This window comes from Phragmites australis, chromosome 13 (assembly GCF_958298935.1).
Source record: "Phragmites australis chromosome 13, lpPhrAust1.1, whole genome shotgun sequence".
In the NCBI taxonomy this organism is placed as follows: Eukaryota; Viridiplantae; Streptophyta; class Magnoliopsida; order Poales; family Poaceae; genus Phragmites; species Phragmites australis.
Window position 1 is genome coordinate 29,679,216 of NC_084933.1, and position 17,289 is coordinate 29,696,504.

Sequence of the window (17,289 nt, forward strand, 5' to 3'; positions counted from 1 at the left end):
GCTTGGTGTGACCAGCATCAGGGCTTCCCTCGCGATGTTGTGATGGAGGTGGCAGAGCCTATGCTGCAGTCCTCGGACAATCTTCCGACGTATCTCATGGAGACCAGAACCCTACGGTACAACGTCTCCATCCGCGTCGTCTCGCTTGCTGAGTTTCGTGTTCCTTCTTCCTCGAGTGGCGATGATTCGTTGCCTTCTGAGGATGGTGAGAGGGACTCCGACGGGGGGTTCGCCAGTGGTATGGGCTATGATGGTTTGCCCCGAGGGCCACAGTTCACGTTGTTGCCTCTGTCTGCTCTGGCGTGGAGAATCACTTTTGTGGCAGGCGGTCGTTCTCAAGGCGCGGGTTGCCAATCTGAATGCATTCCACCGCCGTCGCCTCCTTCCTCGTCCTCTGGCGGCCGTGTGCGTGGTGTTCGTTGGGCGGTCGGCGTCCTCCCTGCGTCCTCGGCGTCCGTGTACATCCCCTTCAGTTCCTTCGGTACTTTCGGTGGCTCTTCTTCCAAGTCTCTGACTTCGCCCCCTACGGTGGCAGTGGGGCAAGGTCACGTGTCGGCGCGATTCGGTTTTTCAACGCCTGCAGCCTCTGACCCTGCTGCCCTACTCGTTCCTTCCTGTGACGATGCCGCAGTCCGAGGTCCTGACCCTATGGCTGAAGAGCTGGCCTCTAGGTGCACGTCCGTGAGGCTTGATCCCGGGCTCGAGGCCGTGAAGCCCCCTTCCCAAGATGGTCTGGCACCCAACGCCAGACCCCCCCCCCATGTGCAGGCGACCCATTGGTCTGGTCTACTCCAGGCGTCGTAGGGAGTTAAGGTTGCCCAGGTCTCCGGGGACCATCGTGTCCGCCACATCGACTGCATTTCCACGCGACGCTGCCAGTCCACCTCCAGTTGGCCCATCCGTTGCAGGCCGTGGCGGTCAGCCCGTTCGTTCGCATGGGCCCAGCAACGTTAGTGGCTCATTGTCGCGTTCGGGCCTCAGGCGATGCTCCATGTCGCGTTGTCGGGCGAGTAGCAGTGGCCGCTCCACCCACCCTACTTCTCTGGTGTATCCCAGGCTGACGGCGCGAGCGGTGTGACTGGCCACACGACCACCACGGGGCTAACGGTGCAGTCCTTCCTTCTGGGGCTCACCAGGGAGATCCCCTCCCCCCTTGCAGTTCCTCCCCGCAGGCACGCGTGCACTCCTGAGCGGACTCTCAGAAGGAGCTCTCGTCTAGCATCCCAGCCCCGTCTCGCTGCAGTGCGTCCGTCCATGCGGGGTGAGTACCTGTTGATGCGTCGACTGGGTCTCATCAAGGATGGCGAGGGCATTTCACCGCAACTCCACCAGAGCTACCTTCGCATCTTTGAGCAGCCTCTGACGGATAATCATATTCAGGCTATCAGAGATCTTTTTCCTTTCCAAGGCTTCCTTGCCAGCGTCACGGCACAGAGCCATGCACCTTCTGCTTGAGGGGTGTCTGTGTTCTGTCGTTTTGGCCTATGGATAATATCAACATCTTGTGTTGGAACGTTCGCGGTCTTAACTGTCAGGCCTGTAGGAGCGTATGTTCGATCATTGTGCAGGGATCATAATGCTTCGGTTGTATGCTTGGTGGAGACCAAGCTTGCTGACTTCTCCCCATTTGTCGTTAATGATATTTGCGGCCCTGCGGTTTCAGGCTACACTTTCTTTCCTGCAAGTAATACTCGGGATGGCATTCTGATCGCCTGTCGTCACCCATGTTCCCTGTCTGCGGTCCAGGTGCAGAGGTTCTTAGTCACCGCTCGAATCTATGGGGACGCCGGCGAGTTTCATGTTACCGCAGTCTATGGTCCTAACGAAGACAATTTAAGGGAATCCTTCCTAGCTGAGCTCGGTGGGGTTCTGTCGTGTTGCCCCGACCCTTCCTTGCTGATCGGAGACTTCAATATGATCTCCTCGGTCGCGGACAAGAGTAACAACAACATTAACGTGCGGTCTATCTCTCGGTTTCAGCGTTTCATTTCTACTCACGAATTGAAGGACTTGCATCTCGTCGGGAGGTGTTTCACGTGGTCTAATGAAAGGGCCTTTCCCACTCTCGTCCGCCTGGACCGCGCCCTAGCATCCACGGATTGGGACTTGGCCTTCCCGGACTGCCTCCTGCAGGCGTTGGCTTCCGATTGTTCAGATCACTGTTCGTTGCTCCTCTCCACCTCAGTGTCTTCTCGAAGCCGGCCCTGCTTCCACTTTGAATCCTTTTGGGTTAAGATGCTGGGGTTCCTCCAGGCGGTGGAATTAGGGTGGTCACTGAAACCGAACAAACTTGCTTTGCCTCCGCTGACTCGGTTGCATATTCTGCTCTCGCGCGTGGCAAGAGAGCTATCGCGTTGGAACAGCTGATGTATTGGTAACATTAAGGAGCAGCTTCTCCTGGCTCGTGAGGTGGTCGCGCGTCTAGACTCCGCCTTGGAATGCAGGCCACTCTCGCTGGCTGAGGCTGACCTTTGTAAGCATCTCAAGCTTCTCTGCCTTGGCTTGTCCTCCCTCGAACGCACCATCGCGAGGAGTTGGGCTTGAATCGCCTGGTTGCGGGATGGGGATGCTGACTCTCGGATGTTTCATTCTTTCGCCAAATTCCGCGCTCGGAATAAACTTATCACTTCCATGTCCTTGCCGTCGGGTCCGGTTTCCTCTCATCCGGCTATGGAGGACGAGTTGTTCGCGCACTTCAATTCAGTCTTCGGGGAGGTTCCTGTCAGGGAGGTCCCCATCAATCTCCCGGAGCTCGGACTTACACCCATAGACCTGAGTTCGCTTGATTCTCCTTTCTTTGCGGAGTAAATTGAGGCTGCTATCAAGTCCATGCCTCTTAACAAGGTGCCGGGGCCAGACGGTTTCATCGTGGATTTCTACCGTGCCGCCTGGCCAATCATCAAGTGCGATGTCCTTCAGGCGATCAGCGCCTTCTGTTCTGGTGACCGCCGGGGGCTTCCTTGCCTTAATTATGCCTTCATCACCCTGTTGCCAAAGAAGGAGCTGGCGGCAGCAGCCTCTGATTTCCGACCCATCAGTCTTATTCACAGCTTTGGCAAGATTGTTACCAAAGCCATGGCCATTCGCCTCGCTCCGCGGCTGCGCTCGATGGTGTCGGCCTGCTAGAGCACGTTCATCGCTGGCCGCTCCATCCATGACAGCTTCAAACTTGTCCATGCCATAGCAAGGTTGCTTAAAAGAATCAAACATCCGAAGATCCTTCTCAAGCTCGACGTCTCCAAAGCTTTTGATTCGATCAATTGGGCCTTCCTCTTAGAGGTCTTACAAGCTTGGGGTTTCGAACCGTGTTGGTGTGATTGGATTGAATCGGTCTTCAGTTCTTCGACAACCAAAATCCTCCTAAACTCAGTGCCGGGTCCAACGATTGTTCATGCCAGGGGTTTACGGCAGGGGGACTCTCTTTCCCCATTCCTTTTCGTCCTGGTTATGGACATTTTGGACCGCCTGCTAACCTTGGCAGGAAATGAGGCCGTCATCGAGCCAACAGGACATGCCTCGATCCTTCACCGTTGCTCTTTATATGCCGATGACACGGTTGTTTTCTTGTCGTCGTCTCGTCAGGACATTCTAGCCCATCTAGCCATTCTTGAATTCTTTGGCATGGCTTCTGGGTTGCGTTCCAATTTAAACAAAAGTGTTGCGGTGCCCATTTGCGCCAGCGAACTGCTTCCTTGCGGATGTTCTTCCTTTCCCATCCAATACCTCGATATTCCTCTGTCCACCGGTCGCCTCCGCCGTTGTGACATGCAGCCATTGGTTGATCGAGTCGCTGCTAAGCTGCCAACTTGGTAGGACAAGCTGATCTCCAGGCCAGGGCGCGCTACTTTGGTTCGGTCGGTGCTTTCTTCCACTCCGTTGCATACTCTTATGTCCATCGTGATTCCACCTTGGGTCATTAACGAAATTGATAGGATTCGCAAGGCCTTCTTTTGGGCCGGCCATAGTTCATCGGCCAGAGGGCATGCCACCCTCTCCTGGAGACGAGTTTGTCGACCTCTGGAATTTGGGGGCCTCGGTATTCAGGACCTCCGTTTATTTGGGATCGCACTTCGTCTCAAATGGCTATGGTATCAGCGATCAGTCCCTTCCAAAACTTGGGTCGCTCTCCCAATCCAGCATGAGAAGGAGGTTGTAGAGTTTTTTCAAGCTTCTACCAGGTTCAAAATTGGTTCTGGCGACTTAATTCTATTTTGGTCTGGCTATTGGATCAATGGACAGTCCATCACTTCGCTGGCGCCTGCTCTCTCTCACTATGTTTCTACTTCGGTCGCTAAGAAGAGGACTCTGAAGGAGGCGTTGTGCAACAGGCGGTGGGTGCGCAACATCACTGCGCCTTTGTCCGCGACAACGTTTGTCCAGTTCATGCAAATTTGGCAGCACACCAATTCCGTCGTCTTGAGCTCTGCCATCGACCGTGTGGTCTGGAAATGGACGACGTCAGGAAATTACACTACCAAATCTGCATATGCTGCCATGTTTCTGGGTTCAGTCCGTCTCGAGGGAGCTTCTTTGGTATGGAAAGCATGGGCGCCGGTCAAGGTCAAATTATTTGCGTGGCTTGGGCTCCATAATCGGCTCTGGATGGCTGTGCGTAGACATCGTCTGGGTCTTCAGGGCGACGACTCCTGCGCCCACTGTCTGCAGCTACCAGAGTCCACCGATCACTTGTTTCTTCATTGCAGTTTGGCTAGAGAGGTGTGGTGGCAGCTCCTTAGGGTTCAAACACCAGTGGCCGAGACCAAAATCTTCGATTGGTGGTCCGATTTACGGGGACGCATCAATGCGGATCTTTGAAGGGGACTGGACTCGCTTGTTCTCCTGATTTGTTGGAGGCTTTGGTTATCGCGGAATGCCATCATTTTCAGCAATCGCCGCCTTCCGTCAGACGCTTTGATCGATTTAATCAGAGAAGAAATCGCTAGTTGGTGCCAAGTCGGCGCCAAACATCTAGCGGTCACCATGGCTTGGCTGCACGCCAATGGTTCGGTCCTGTGAGCCATCCGGTATGCAGTTGCTGTTTTAACCTTGCCGTTTCCTCCGGAGTAAACCGCAAATCCTAGTTTCCTGTCGGCTTGTTTGTTTGCTCTAGCGGCCTGTGTAATCCATATAGTGGTCGTTGTACTCTAACTGCTGTATTCTGTTCGTTTCTCCTTCTTAATACAACGATACGTATCTCTTCTGCGTATTCGAGAAAAAAATCACATCTCTAGTCTTCAGTAGGCGTTGGGTGAGTATGTACGTATGATGTTGTGAGCTACGTGTTTAGTGATGTAAATACTTGCGTTTATCTACAAATTGTACTAGTGACTTAAAAAACCATGCACGTATCCGGTTCATTTAGAGAATTTTTATAGTCCTCCAGTTGGTCGCATCAAAAAGCATCATGGATCATAAAAAGGGATCAAATTACGGATCACATCGGCTAGCCGGAGTATAAATAGGGGAGCAGTACCAGGACAGGAGGTAGTTGAGGTGAGAAAAGGAATCTCTCATTGCAAGACAACAGAGAAAGAGAGCAAAGCGCGCCAGGTAAAGCTGAGCTAGGATGGGCCTGCTCCTGCTCCTTCATGTCCTCCTCGTCGCGGTGGCCGCGAGGGCTCCTGCTGCTCAGGCATGGGGCAAGGAAGGACACTACATGGTCTGCAAGATCGCCGAGGTGAACGAGCTAATTTGCTTCATTGCTTGGCTGTTTCGTTACCAGCAGCGTTGGAGAAGCTGAATTTATAACTGGACCGAACTATTCTGCAGAGCTTTCTGACGGAAATGGCCTCGACGGCGGTGAAGGACCTCCTGCCGGGGTGGGCCGAAGGCGACCTCGCGGAGACGTGCTCGTGGGCGGACACCCAGCGGTTCCGGTACCGGTGGTCGAGCCCCCTGCACTTCGCCGACACGCCCGGGGACTGCAAGTTCGACTACGACAGTAAGGCTCTCCGACTCTGAACTTTCTATGCAATCTTGCTGTTTCAGAGTCTCCAGTTCGATCCTCTCCTACTCTCCTCCATTAACGCATAGAAATCTTAGCTAGCTGACCTCTTAATCATGTCGCGATAGTACATTAGCGCGAACTTTGCTTCAAGAAAAACAATGATGCGGACTTGTTTTGATCTGGCTAACCACCAGAGGCTTTCGATGACACGTTGCTGTCATGCCTCGTGCGTACGTCTACTCGCTACAGAAGCGACCGAGGTCTTCCAGGTGGTTGGAGTTCAGGCTTCAGACGAAAAAGGCTTTGGGCAAGCTGCCATCTTTTCAGGATCTCCGAGGAATATTATTATTCGGGCAGGAGTTACATACGTAGTTCGGCGGGGCCGGATTGGATTGGCTCGCGACCTGCCTGCCAATCGATAGCCTTCTGCGTCGGAGCATGGGTTGCATTGCTTGTTTGGTTGGGCAAGCAAGTTAGGCATGCGTCACTCACAGCCACAGATGTCATGTTTCTTACGAACTCACAGCTTAATTTGATGAACCGTAGCAGGTTTCGTGCATCGTTGTATAATTATTAATCATACGAGTTAAAGCCTTTTTTTTTTAGAAAATGAAAACTGTTTACGAGTTAAAGCCTGAAGAATCAGAACTAAAACAAGAGCAGACGAAAGGTAGCTACAGAAATCCTAGTGACAGCAGAAGCTGTATCAGAAGTTCAGAGTTTATCTCATCCTTGGCAATTGCTAGATAGTGCGTGTTGCCTGGAAGATGAGACGCAGCCTCATGGTATTGTGTTGTCTTGTCTTGAGCAGGGGACTGCCACAACACGAATGGAGAGGAGAACATGTGTGTGGTCGGAGCAATCAACAACTACACCGCGGCGCTGAAGGACTCATCAAGTCCATGTAAGAATCAACTGACTCTCAACCATATGTACCACCCTATCAAGCACTGTATGAGTTGAGCTCTGGCCACAGCATCTTACATCTTTATCTACGCTGCCGTCAGTTGATCCGACCGAGAGCCTGATGTTCCTGGCGCACTTCGTCGGCGACGTCCACCAGCCCCTCCACTGCGGCCACTCCTACGATCTCGGCGGCAACACCATCATCGTCCACTGGTACACAAGGAAGAGCAACCTTCACCATGTACGTTAAATTCAGTAACACAAGCGAATGAAATAGACCAACTGCTTCAAATTTTGGGCTGGTATTTCACACATTCAGTACCGTAACTTGTGGTTTTTCCAGGTATGGGATGTGAACGTCATTGAGACAGCCATGAAAGACTTCTACGATGACGACCTGAGCACCATGATAGAGGCCATCAAGCAGAACATCACTGTAAGTACAAGTAGTCAAGTACTCTGCTGCAGTGCTTTGAGTCCATCACTTCAACTTTTTCGCCGTATTAGCAGTAGCAAGTAGTGTTGATTGAGTTCTTGTCGTGCAGGAGGAGTGGTCCAACGAAGAGAAGCAGTGGGAGACGTGCCGTAGTCGCACAAAGACTTGCGCTGACAAGTAAGCTAGTGATCTGCTTGAAGTGGCATAGTTCTTCAGAAGTAAACTTAATCTTCAGAGGCTAACATCTGAAAGCAACTGCAGGTACGCCATGGAGAGTGCAGAACTTGCGTGCCACGCGTACGAGGGCGTTGATCAAGACTCCACCTTAGAAGGTAGGTTCTGAAGACTAAAACATTTGTGAATTAGTAGTCAATTTAATTTATGATTTCCTTGGAGGAAATGCGATTGATGATGCTCTTGGAATTAAACTGCAGACGACTATTTCTTCTCTGCGCTGCCGGTTGTTCAGAAGAGAATTGCTCAAGGAGGCGTGAGGCTTGCTGCTATACTCAACGGGATCTTCGGTGGGAACAGCAGGCTGCAGAGCAGTTGATCCGATAGAAATTAAACAGGAGAAAGGGGGAGAAATTGGCCGTCATTCCGAAATTAGAATAATATTCTCTTGTCTGACAATGTAACTTCAGCAATCAGGATCACGACTAGATGCATTTTCTATTCGTCAGAAGTATCTCACGATTTGTTAGAAAATTGAAGCACTATGCAGTAGATGATGATGTATTGATATGTGTATCCCCATATCTTTCAGATTGTTGGTTTCAAACAAAAGTATCTTTGAGACTGAGGTATGAACAAATGTCAAGACAAGCGAATTGTGAAGAGAAGAATTCAACTAGAAGTATAATATATGCATCGAATACCTGAGAACATATAACTTCATAGTTAACCATAAATGATCTTGTTAAATCGCACCATTTACATCACCGTTACTAGTACATGCCTTCTGCAAGAAACCTTACTAAGTCTCTAACCATCAAATTTTCAGGCCATGCCTGAATGCCTCTTAATCTGATACAGGCGAAAAATCGTCGGGCGATGGCAACGATGTAGAACGCACCAGCTTTGTTTGTTCCTAGCGCTGCTGTTCAATCTTGCGGATCCATGCGATGTTGAATGGCAACAATGTTGGTGCAAGATGGTATCGAAGGAACTCTCCAGAGACCAGAGGATGCTTTACAGACTGAACTCTGAACTAAATATGCCACAATTCCATCGCTATTCACTAGACACCAGAGTTTCATACTCAGCGCATTCTCAAGATTTTTATGTGAATAGTCCGGTTTTACATTCAAGTTTTTCCCCGGCGGCGCAGCAGGCAGCGGAGTCTGACATGAAGCCGGTGGCGCACGGCGGGGAGGAGACACTGAGGCTCGGGGACGTGGTGGGCAACGCGGTCGCTGGTTGTAGTGCTGCCGGCCAACAAGGTGGCGTCAAGGGAGGATGCGGCGAAGAAGTTAGAGGCCGCCTCCGAGCGCAACTCGAGGACGCCGAACACGGTGCTGTGACGCCGACCGCAACGACGGCGGGGAACCGGGATGCGGCGCCGGCGAGGACGCCGAGCGGCCGCGGCGCTACCGAGCAAGTACCCAGGTCGGGGTCGGCATTCGTTCACCGGCATTTTCACAGATCTCGCGTTCCTTCCATCGGTTAATTCAGCGCGAGCGATGCATGTAAAGCTTTGGGAGGTCATAGTCGTCCATTCACCGCTAACCTCCCCGAGGCGAAGGCTGCTGAATTGTTTGCAAAGATGCTTATATTAAAAATTATCACCAGATGTGAGAATAACATGTGAATCATGGTAACATAAATTATCACATCGATGATATTTTCTAAATTAGATGATCTTTGCGACAGTATTTTCCATATTCACCCAGCCAACCTCTGTGCAAGCCAGCATTTCGTGGTATTAATCCAAAGGCCGTGTCAATAGTGCAAAACCACACTATCTACTTAGAAGACCTATTGAAACTCTGAATTTTCCCACATACAGAAGCAATCAAACTAGACTTCTGACATGTTTCTGATATTATGTCGGTACCCTTAAGTTAAAAGTTAACACAGAAAGGGAATACGCTAGATTTTTTTTGGAAAGTCAACACAGAATGGGGATACGCTAGCATTTTTTTTTTCCTTATCTATGTTACAGAGGAAACAAGTGTTCATAAGTTCTCATCACCAAAAAGCATTGGAACAAGTGAAATCAGAGCTCCAATGACAACAGTCGATACAAGAAAGAATGCAACCTCCTTTCATATAAATCCTCGAACAACATGCTTCGGTCAACCAACGTGGCCAAGGTTCATCCTTCAGCAGCAGATCAGTGAAAGTGAAATCCCAATGTGGATTGTAAAATTCGAGCTTTGCTCTTTGAACATCCCCAACGTTTGAGAACGCTGAGAAGGTGATGTTTACAAAAGCTTCAGACCACCGGTGACATCATCGACCATATCAGCCGGCCCTGCTCGATTTAAACAGTAGAACCAGCAACAAATATCAGTTAGCATATAGCAGTACTGAATATCATGGTACTATGAATTGAATGTTACATACCAAGAATAGCCATAACTGTTCTCGAATCTACAAAAAAAACAAAGACAAAAAGATCAGTCAATCCAACATTAAAAAAAAGAGACTAAGAGAACTGTTAATTTAATCTTGAAAAACTCACTTGGTGCAATCTGTGTTCTTCCAGCATCTATGGTTATGTGAGTTGGCAGATTCAAAGACTTTGCTCTTCCCTGTATAACAAAAGCAAATTTAGACATTGTGAGATAAAGAATATATATAAGTATTAAACGTAACAAAAGAAAAATCTACCAGGTTCTAATCATGCAATAGGGAATTAACAACTGTCATTCATTTTGTTTTGAACAAGGTAAAAGTTTGATGTAGACGAGTAAAGTTTAATCTAAATGAACAGCATAAAACATCATACAATGAAAGAATCAAATGCTCCTTTTCTTTCTCTTAAGAAAATAAAGCCATCAAATTCCTGGAACTGATTTAAATGATCTATTGTTTTCCATTTGAAATTTTTAGTTGCCTCAAGCAATGAAATCTCTTTAATACTCTTTGTACTCTACCTCATGTCTATCTGATCATGTTGATCTACATGTATTATTCATTTGCTGTGTTAACTTCTTTTTTCCATCTCTGGAAAGCGTTTCAAAGACTAGCGAGTCTATTATATGCAACAAGGAAGAACATTTACTTGTAAAACAAGCACATCTTCCTCGCTTTCTATTTTCACAACCACCTTAACTTGCCCACACCACTCCCATCTGCAAAAGATGCAAAATATAGAACAAAGGAAATTGAGCATCCGTTTTGTAATCTATGTGCAATAAGAAGTTGAACATTTGGAAGAAACTTCAAACATAATTAGAAAATGCTTTGGAAATACCTTCTTAGTGATTTTGGTGCTCTCTGTTGGAGTTTTTTAAACAGGCCGAGTGTTGCATGACTACAAGAACAGAAAAGTAAGCCAACATAATCAACACAGCACTCATATTTCAAGAAATAAATAAACATAAATAAAAGAAATGCATTGCAATCATGATTACTCCACTACTGAAGGTAATGACTGAAGTTCTGGATGTAGAGACAATAAAATGTTCCACATGTTTAATTGCCAAATATATATCATAAATTCGTAATTGACCAACGAAATGCTGATTTAAGGAAGCCATATTGTGTTAGGAGCATTGCACCTGGTGACATTGAGAAATGCACCATAGACATGAACAATGCATTTGTTTTGACAACTAAAGTTGCATCTGTCTGTCTAGGTCTGGCCAAATATTTCTGGTTGATATATATAAGCTGGTTTTCACTTTGTGACAGGCAGCAACATTTGGACATCGCACAAGTCCTACCACATGAAGCAACCAAGATAAAAAAAAGTGCCTGGGATTTCGCTAGCCAGATGCAATTGATAAAATTGCCTTGGAAAGGCAGGTAGCTGGTATAGCTATTAGAGCAAATAATTTCATATTTTAGCCAAGAAAAATAAAATTCCAATTTGAATCAGATGAGGGAGCCATCCTGTTTAGGCATCAGACTAATATTCTCTATCACTCCCTCCATCTCTCTTGACTTTTGACATAAAAGTAATCTACATTAGATTATGCACATTCGCCGACTACACCAGAGCCACAAAATAGACCAAACGACAAGGACATAATGGTACTCTTTAGCTGAAAATAGAGAACAATCATCAGCAGAAAGGGAAACAAGAGAGTGGCACCATGTGCCCCTGACACAACCAATTTGTTTTTGCTACTACTCTTCTTCTGTACCAACAGTGGTATCAATACAAGAGCCAATGTTTGTTAATTATAAACTCCTAGTTTAATTCATGATACACCCATGAAAGTACATCAGCAGCAGCAATAAGCCATTAACAGCAGCCCAGCCTCTCGAACAGATATTACATATCAAAAACTCCTATGCTAAAGGTGAGACAGGCAGGCTTTGGCTCAAAGGCAAAGAATTCTTCCTCCACTAAAAACCTTTGAAACCACGGTATACTAACTAGTCAACCATTTTGTGTTGATTAGTGAGCTCGGTTCCTTTCTTGCAGTTTCCACACATCAATTGACATGAAGTTACAATGAAATGAAAAATGGCTCACCTGCATTGTGCAGCGATCTTCCCCTTCCCCATCTTCAAATCATTCCTCACGACCAGCACCTACCATCACAGCAACGACAAGCATAATTGAACCTTTTATCCTCTTCCTGCACTAAAGCACCATCCAACAATCTAAAATGGTAGAATCATGAACTAAATCTCCAATACCATCTTGAAATCTTCTATTATCTCGGCCAGGTTCTCGATCTCCAGGGGGCTGGCGGCGGTCTGGAACTGGGTCCTCTCCGCCTCCCTGGCCGAGTCGGACTTAGTTACCACGTTCCGCGCCCAGAAGAGCAGCCGGAGCCCAGTCCGCTTCCGCCCGACCGCTCGCTTCGCCGTCCGTCTGCGGCTGGAATTTTCGTCGTCATCTTCTTCCGAGTCACCCTCGGAATCGTCATCGGAGAGCCCTCCGGAAGTGGGGGCGGTGGCGTGGCGCGGGAGGCGGCTGAGGGCGAGCAGGTAGCCGAGCGCGAAGCAGCCGGTAGCCCCGGCGACGGTGGTAGCGGCCGCGGGGAGGGTGGAGGCCATTGGGAGATAGAGCACGGAGGCTGACGCGCCCATCGGGATCGCCGTCGCCGGTCACCGGCGGCGGCGGCGGCGACGGAGAAAGCGAGTCGGGGGTGGTTAGGGTGTCACGGTATCGTGGGGTTTGGGCCTTGGGCACTAGTGGTTTTTGGGTGGGGGAAGGGGGGCTCTGACAGGTGTGGCCTCTTAGTCAGTGGTGCCACAAGGCTCCACGGGGAGATACATCGTCCGATTGGAATCAAGCGTCCAGAATTAACGGCGAGAGATTTTATTTCTATATTTTTTAAATCCGAAAATTGCAAATATACGTTCGTTCCAGAAAATTGCAAATTTTCAAAACGGACATATATATTTATAATTCTTTATTTAAAAATTATTTAAAAAATCCAGCAATCAGCCAGCATGCCTACATGGGCTTTTCCAGGGTGGCACTGGCATGTGTCCCCGAGCTTGTGGCCTGCGAGCGCCCTCGGGCCGAGCCACGGTGCGAGCGCTCAGAAGTGGAGGGAGTTGTGGGAGAAGAAGCAGGGTTGTTTGGCCCAACTGCGGGGCGGCAGGTCCAAAGTTGGCGAGCCACGCGCGCAGAAGACTTTTGCGTCCGCTCCTAGGTTCCGTGATTCGTCCACAGCTTTGGTCCCGCAGCTGCAGGAAGAGTTGTACGAATGTAACCTGCATGGCAAGCAAACGCACACGACACGTCGAGTTGGAGAATCTCCATTCTTCCGAGAGCAAAGCCCAATGCCAAGCGACTAGACCAGAAAAGAAAGACAGATTGCGCGCCAACCGCTAAGATAGCTAGACTTCTGGTCTGGTCCCGTTTTGACGAACTGGCCCTGTTCGTTGGCACGGTTGCCAGCACTCACGTCGCATGCGGCGTGCCTAGTGTCAAGTGCGTGCGGCTCTGCATGAATAGACCCAACCCAATCACATGTCATCTGACAGCTCTAGTTAGTACTCCACTACTAGTATAGACTTTATGTTGCGAGCACCACAATTGCGTGACGAGCTTGTGCGCCATAGAAAAGCTAACCTCAACGAACCAAAACTACTTATTTTGTGGACGGAATGAAGATAGATGGACCACGTTAAGATCTTATTTGACACAGCTTCTACCGATGGATTCTGAAGAATTTTGCAAAAACTATGTCAAACAGTAGAATTTTATAGTAAATTATCAATAAATGGATTATAAAAATGGACTGTACAATTTAGAAAAACAAACTATGTTTTTCATAGAATTCTTTCGAAAACGGGTTATACAAAAGCACATATTATACCAAACATAACATGAGAAGACTAGCTGAAACGGACTAAAAGGGCACCGGTAGGAACAATCCAAAACCGTGCCGGTATATTCGTCGGGATCAAATGAGATCATGACGCGATCGAGCACGCCCAGCGACCACGAGGAAACTGCACACCACTGTTAAGGTAAACAAAAGCTTTCAGTAAATTAAAGCGCATGTGATTGCCGGAAAAAAAGGCGGTTTCAGTTGAACTGCCAAGCGCGGGCGCAGTGTACCACCAAAAAACCGTGACAAGTTGTGACAAACGAACAGGCCGGCACCGTGGCATGCACGTATGCCCGTACACGGTACAAGGCGGCACCGGCATCAGACCGATAGTTGCTGCTGGCTGATGATGCCGATCTATCGATATTGGTTATCTCTGCCGCCTACTTTCCGGTGGTACATCATCATTCACTCCACGTCGCTGCAGGCCGAATCACGGGAGAGATCCGTTGCGTGAAACGATATATTCGGCATTCAGTACGTGCACTGTGTCTGTGTCACGACCCATCCGTTTGCGCGAGGTCCATGCCCCCTACGTACGTGACGGGTCACATCTCCGAGCGCACGTTAAGTGCTTGCATTGGGACCAACAGGTCCGGTACGGGACGATGAACGCGCGTGATGCGCATGTCCGGTACGTTACGATGAACGCGCGTGATGCGCATGTCCGGCTTGCCGTCGATCTCCAATTTGCTTTTGGAGCGGGGCAAAGCAAACTAATTGGCGTAGGCTGTACGCTCTTACAACGCACATCTAAACAATCTATCATATCGGAATGCATGCATGCTCGGACACAAATGCTCTGCATTAATTAATGCAAAAGATCGCTGTGCGTGAACAGTAATATGAGTTTAATGCTACAGTCCTTGCATTAATTAACCATTGACAATGTAGCAACATTGCTTGAATTTGTACTGTATCACGTAGCGATTGATCTAATTCATCCGCTGTAGAGTGTCCCTAATATACTCCACTTAACTCGTTGTCAGTGATCCTGTGAGGAATCTAGACCATGTTTTACCCATGAGAGAAATCTTCAGCATTAAAACGACCATCCGTATCTCACGCACATGTCCTATACATCATATATAGGACACCCGCACTCGTCTTGAAAGGCGCATCGATGACCACCCGGTTTTCGAGGAACGTGTACTGTGCCGCCTTTTTGCTGATCGGACCGGCCCGCAAACCAGAACCCTTTTTTCAGTGCTAGAGCGATGCGGGAGGCAACCAGCCCAGTGCTGGCATCGGCAAATATGAGGTTCTCTTTTTTTTTTACACTGTTTATAAATATGCCTATAAATTCAAAGGAATAAGAAAAATAATAAAAAGCAATAAATAGAGTAGATGTTGAAGATAAAAAAATAAATGATACTGTAATAGTATTAGATCATCTCCAGCAGCTATCTCAAATTTTCATAATCAAAAATACTATTATAACATTCCCTATCAATATTACAGCAATCCTTATTTTTTCATCTCCAGAAACTACCCTATTTCCTACCTTTTACTCTTCTTTTTTTTTCTCTCCGATCCTGCTGTCAGACTCTGCAAACAGTACTTCTACAGTGTGGCTACAGTACTGTGTACTGCTACAGTCACCGCAAAAATACGGATCAACTCTCCACTGTGCGGCACTGTAGCATCGGATGATGAAGCCGTTGGAGATCGATTTCCATGCTACAGTACTTATAGAGTAGTACTGGATAACTCTACTGCTCGGTTGATCTTAGAGAATATTATAATAATATTATGAGAGATAGGTTTTCAAAATATTTATTAAAAATGACCTAATCAGAAATTCAGATCATGGTCGTGAAGCAAAGGCAATTACTCTTGTTATTCTGTTATAAATGTTCATTGTTTTAATCAAAATGTAAAATTTTAATAGTTAATAGCTCTTAAAATATTTAATTTAGAAATATAAAAATCCCATGTGCATATTTGTTTTTAAAAATACTTTTATAATATTATATTTTTATTAGATATAACTAAATTTTTATAAAAAATAATAGTCAGAGTTGTATGTCAAATATCATGAAAAGTAAAAGATATCATGTATTTTTATTAGGAGGGAATACGTTCGAATAACCGCAATGATGCAAGTACGCACGTATGTCCCAAAATCGGAATTTCGAGCATAGAAAAGTAGCTACTACAATAACTTTTGCTTGCAATACAGTAGCACTCATGAATTATATTATTAGGTCTACAATAGTATGGTTGAGCATAGTTTAGTTGGTTAAAAAATTTGTGCTAGAATATGTCTATCTAGATCCGAGTTCTAGACTTAGCATAAGTACTTGTATCTTTTTAATTAAATCTCGAGAATAGTAATATATACACATATGGATACGATTAGTAATATATACACATATAGATCCGAGTTCTAGACTTAGCATAAGAGCATCAAAGGCGCATGAGCAAAACGCCATGGATTAAGGAATTCATTGTGGGGCGGTAGTTTGCCAGTACTGCATTAATTTCTCTACCTCTCCTCTTGGTTAATTTAACTTAATTGCAATCCTTGGTGAGTTGGTGTGACGAGACTTGCATGTACAGTACAGCGTACTGGTACACCACTACACAAATGTCATTGCCAAATACTCCATTTCTCTCCCTCCTTTTGTTTTTTTTTTTTTGATCGGATCCTTTTGTTTTGCAATACGCCCCAAGCTAGGGACCAGGAGAGGGGAGTACGGGAGACTACCGTCGCTTTCGGTAGCAGTTCGATGGACCACTTGATTTCAAACGGGACCGGCGCATGCTGGTGGTTGTGGATGGATCGATGGGCCCGTGTACTGCTCATCAAGAGCGACAACAATGATCATGTACGTTCGTCGACCGTTTAAAATAGTTCACATGCTTTTGGCATGTGACAGGCGCGGAACAGCGAAACAATCTAGAGCCAGCTGGCTTAGCTTAGTGCGAAACTACCAATGACTTCTATTTTTTTCCAACAACAATACAACTCGTATACATACATATACGTTTATAATGTTATATGTATGTATTCACACAACATCCACCGAATATTGCACGTCGTGTGATACTTGAAAAAAAAATCATATTAATAAAACACATAAAAAATAAATTTGAAGTTTGATCTCTTATAGCTTAGAAGATAGAACCACATCCACAAACCATTAAGCCATCATCCATAGCTTCTGTTCAAGTTGCTTACTCTCTCGCTTTGGCAAAGCTGCAGCGCCTGTAAACAGAATCCTAGGTCCATAATTTGTACTAACTAGCTACGTACCCTAATTCGCCTAGTGACCCAACCTATGTTCGTGGTTTAGGGCATAATGAATGTTTCACACGCGAAGGAACGTGCGTGTTTTAAAGTGAGTGAAACAGTAGTCCATCTGCTCACCATGTTCAGTCAGTGGAGCATCGCTGTAACGTCCCTGTCTGCCGGGCAAACAAACAGGTTTCCCCGTAACGAAGAGGCTTTCTCGATCTCAATCTCACCAACGAGACGAGACAGTCACGACTCACGAGAGTTTCTTTTGCAGTTTGGCCCCTCTGCG

General features: G+C 47.1%; 2 protein-coding genes across 2 annotated transcripts; one reads left to right on the forward strand and one right to left on the reverse strand.

Annotated features, from left to right (window-relative positions):
• Nucleotides 1-5,433: 5,433 nt before the first annotated feature.
• LOC133889065 (endonuclease 2-like) lies at nucleotides 5,434-8,091 on the forward strand. The gene is made up of 8 exons (XM_062329512.1): nucleotides 5,434-5,677; nucleotides 5,770-5,941; nucleotides 6,759-6,851; nucleotides 6,955-7,094; nucleotides 7,197-7,289; nucleotides 7,399-7,466; nucleotides 7,551-7,621; nucleotides 7,724-8,091. Exons 1-8 carry the CDS (start codon nucleotides 5,567-5,569, stop codon nucleotides 7,840-7,842), a joined length of 867 nt encoding a protein of 288 aa, XP_062185496.1. The 5' UTR covers nucleotides 5,434-5,566; the 3' UTR covers nucleotides 7,843-8,091.
• Nucleotides 8,092-9,410: 1,319 nt separating this feature from the next.
• On the reverse strand, nucleotides 9,411-12,660 carry LOC133889730 (uncharacterized). The gene is made up of 7 exons (XM_062330191.1): nucleotides 12,108-12,660; nucleotides 11,941-11,999; nucleotides 10,711-10,770; nucleotides 10,519-10,588; nucleotides 9,976-10,045; nucleotides 9,858-9,884; nucleotides 9,411-9,765 (listed from the first exon to the last, which is right to left on the reverse strand). The coding sequence occupies exons 1-7, from the start codon at nucleotides 12,501-12,503 to the stop codon at nucleotides 9,716-9,718; spliced, it is 732 nt and encodes a 243-aa protein (XP_062186175.1). The 5' UTR covers nucleotides 12,504-12,660; the 3' UTR covers nucleotides 9,411-9,715.
• Between the last annotated feature and the right edge of the window lie 4,629 nt (nucleotides 12,661-17,289).

Excerpts from the sequence above, each read along its gene's own strand:
- LOC133889730 (XM_062330191.1), bottom strand. The coding sequence starts at position 12,503 with ATGGGCGCGTCAGCCTCCGTGCTCTATCTCCCAATGGCCTCCACCCTC. Across the intron at positions 10,771-11,940 it reads AAGATCGCTGCACAATGCAG|TCATGCAACACTCGGCCTGT; the intron begins GTGAGCCATTTT and ends CTGTTCTTGTAG. Across the intron at positions 10,046-10,518 it reads AAGATGTGCTTGTTTTACAA|GGAAGAGCAAAGTCTTTGAA; the intron begins GTAAATGTTCTT and ends TTTGTTATACAG.
- LOC133889065 (XM_062329512.1), top strand. The coding sequence starts at position 5,567 with ATGGGCCTGCTCCTGCTCCTTCATGTCCTCCTCGTCGCGGTGGCCGCG. Across the intron at positions 5,678-5,769 it reads TGGTCTGCAAGATCGCCGAG|AGCTTTCTGACGGAAATGGC; the intron begins GTGAACGAGCTA and ends ACTATTCTGCAG. Across the intron at positions 7,290-7,398 it reads CCATCAAGCAGAACATCACT|GAGGAGTGGTCCAACGAAGA; the intron begins GTAAGTACAAGT and ends CTTGTCGTGCAG.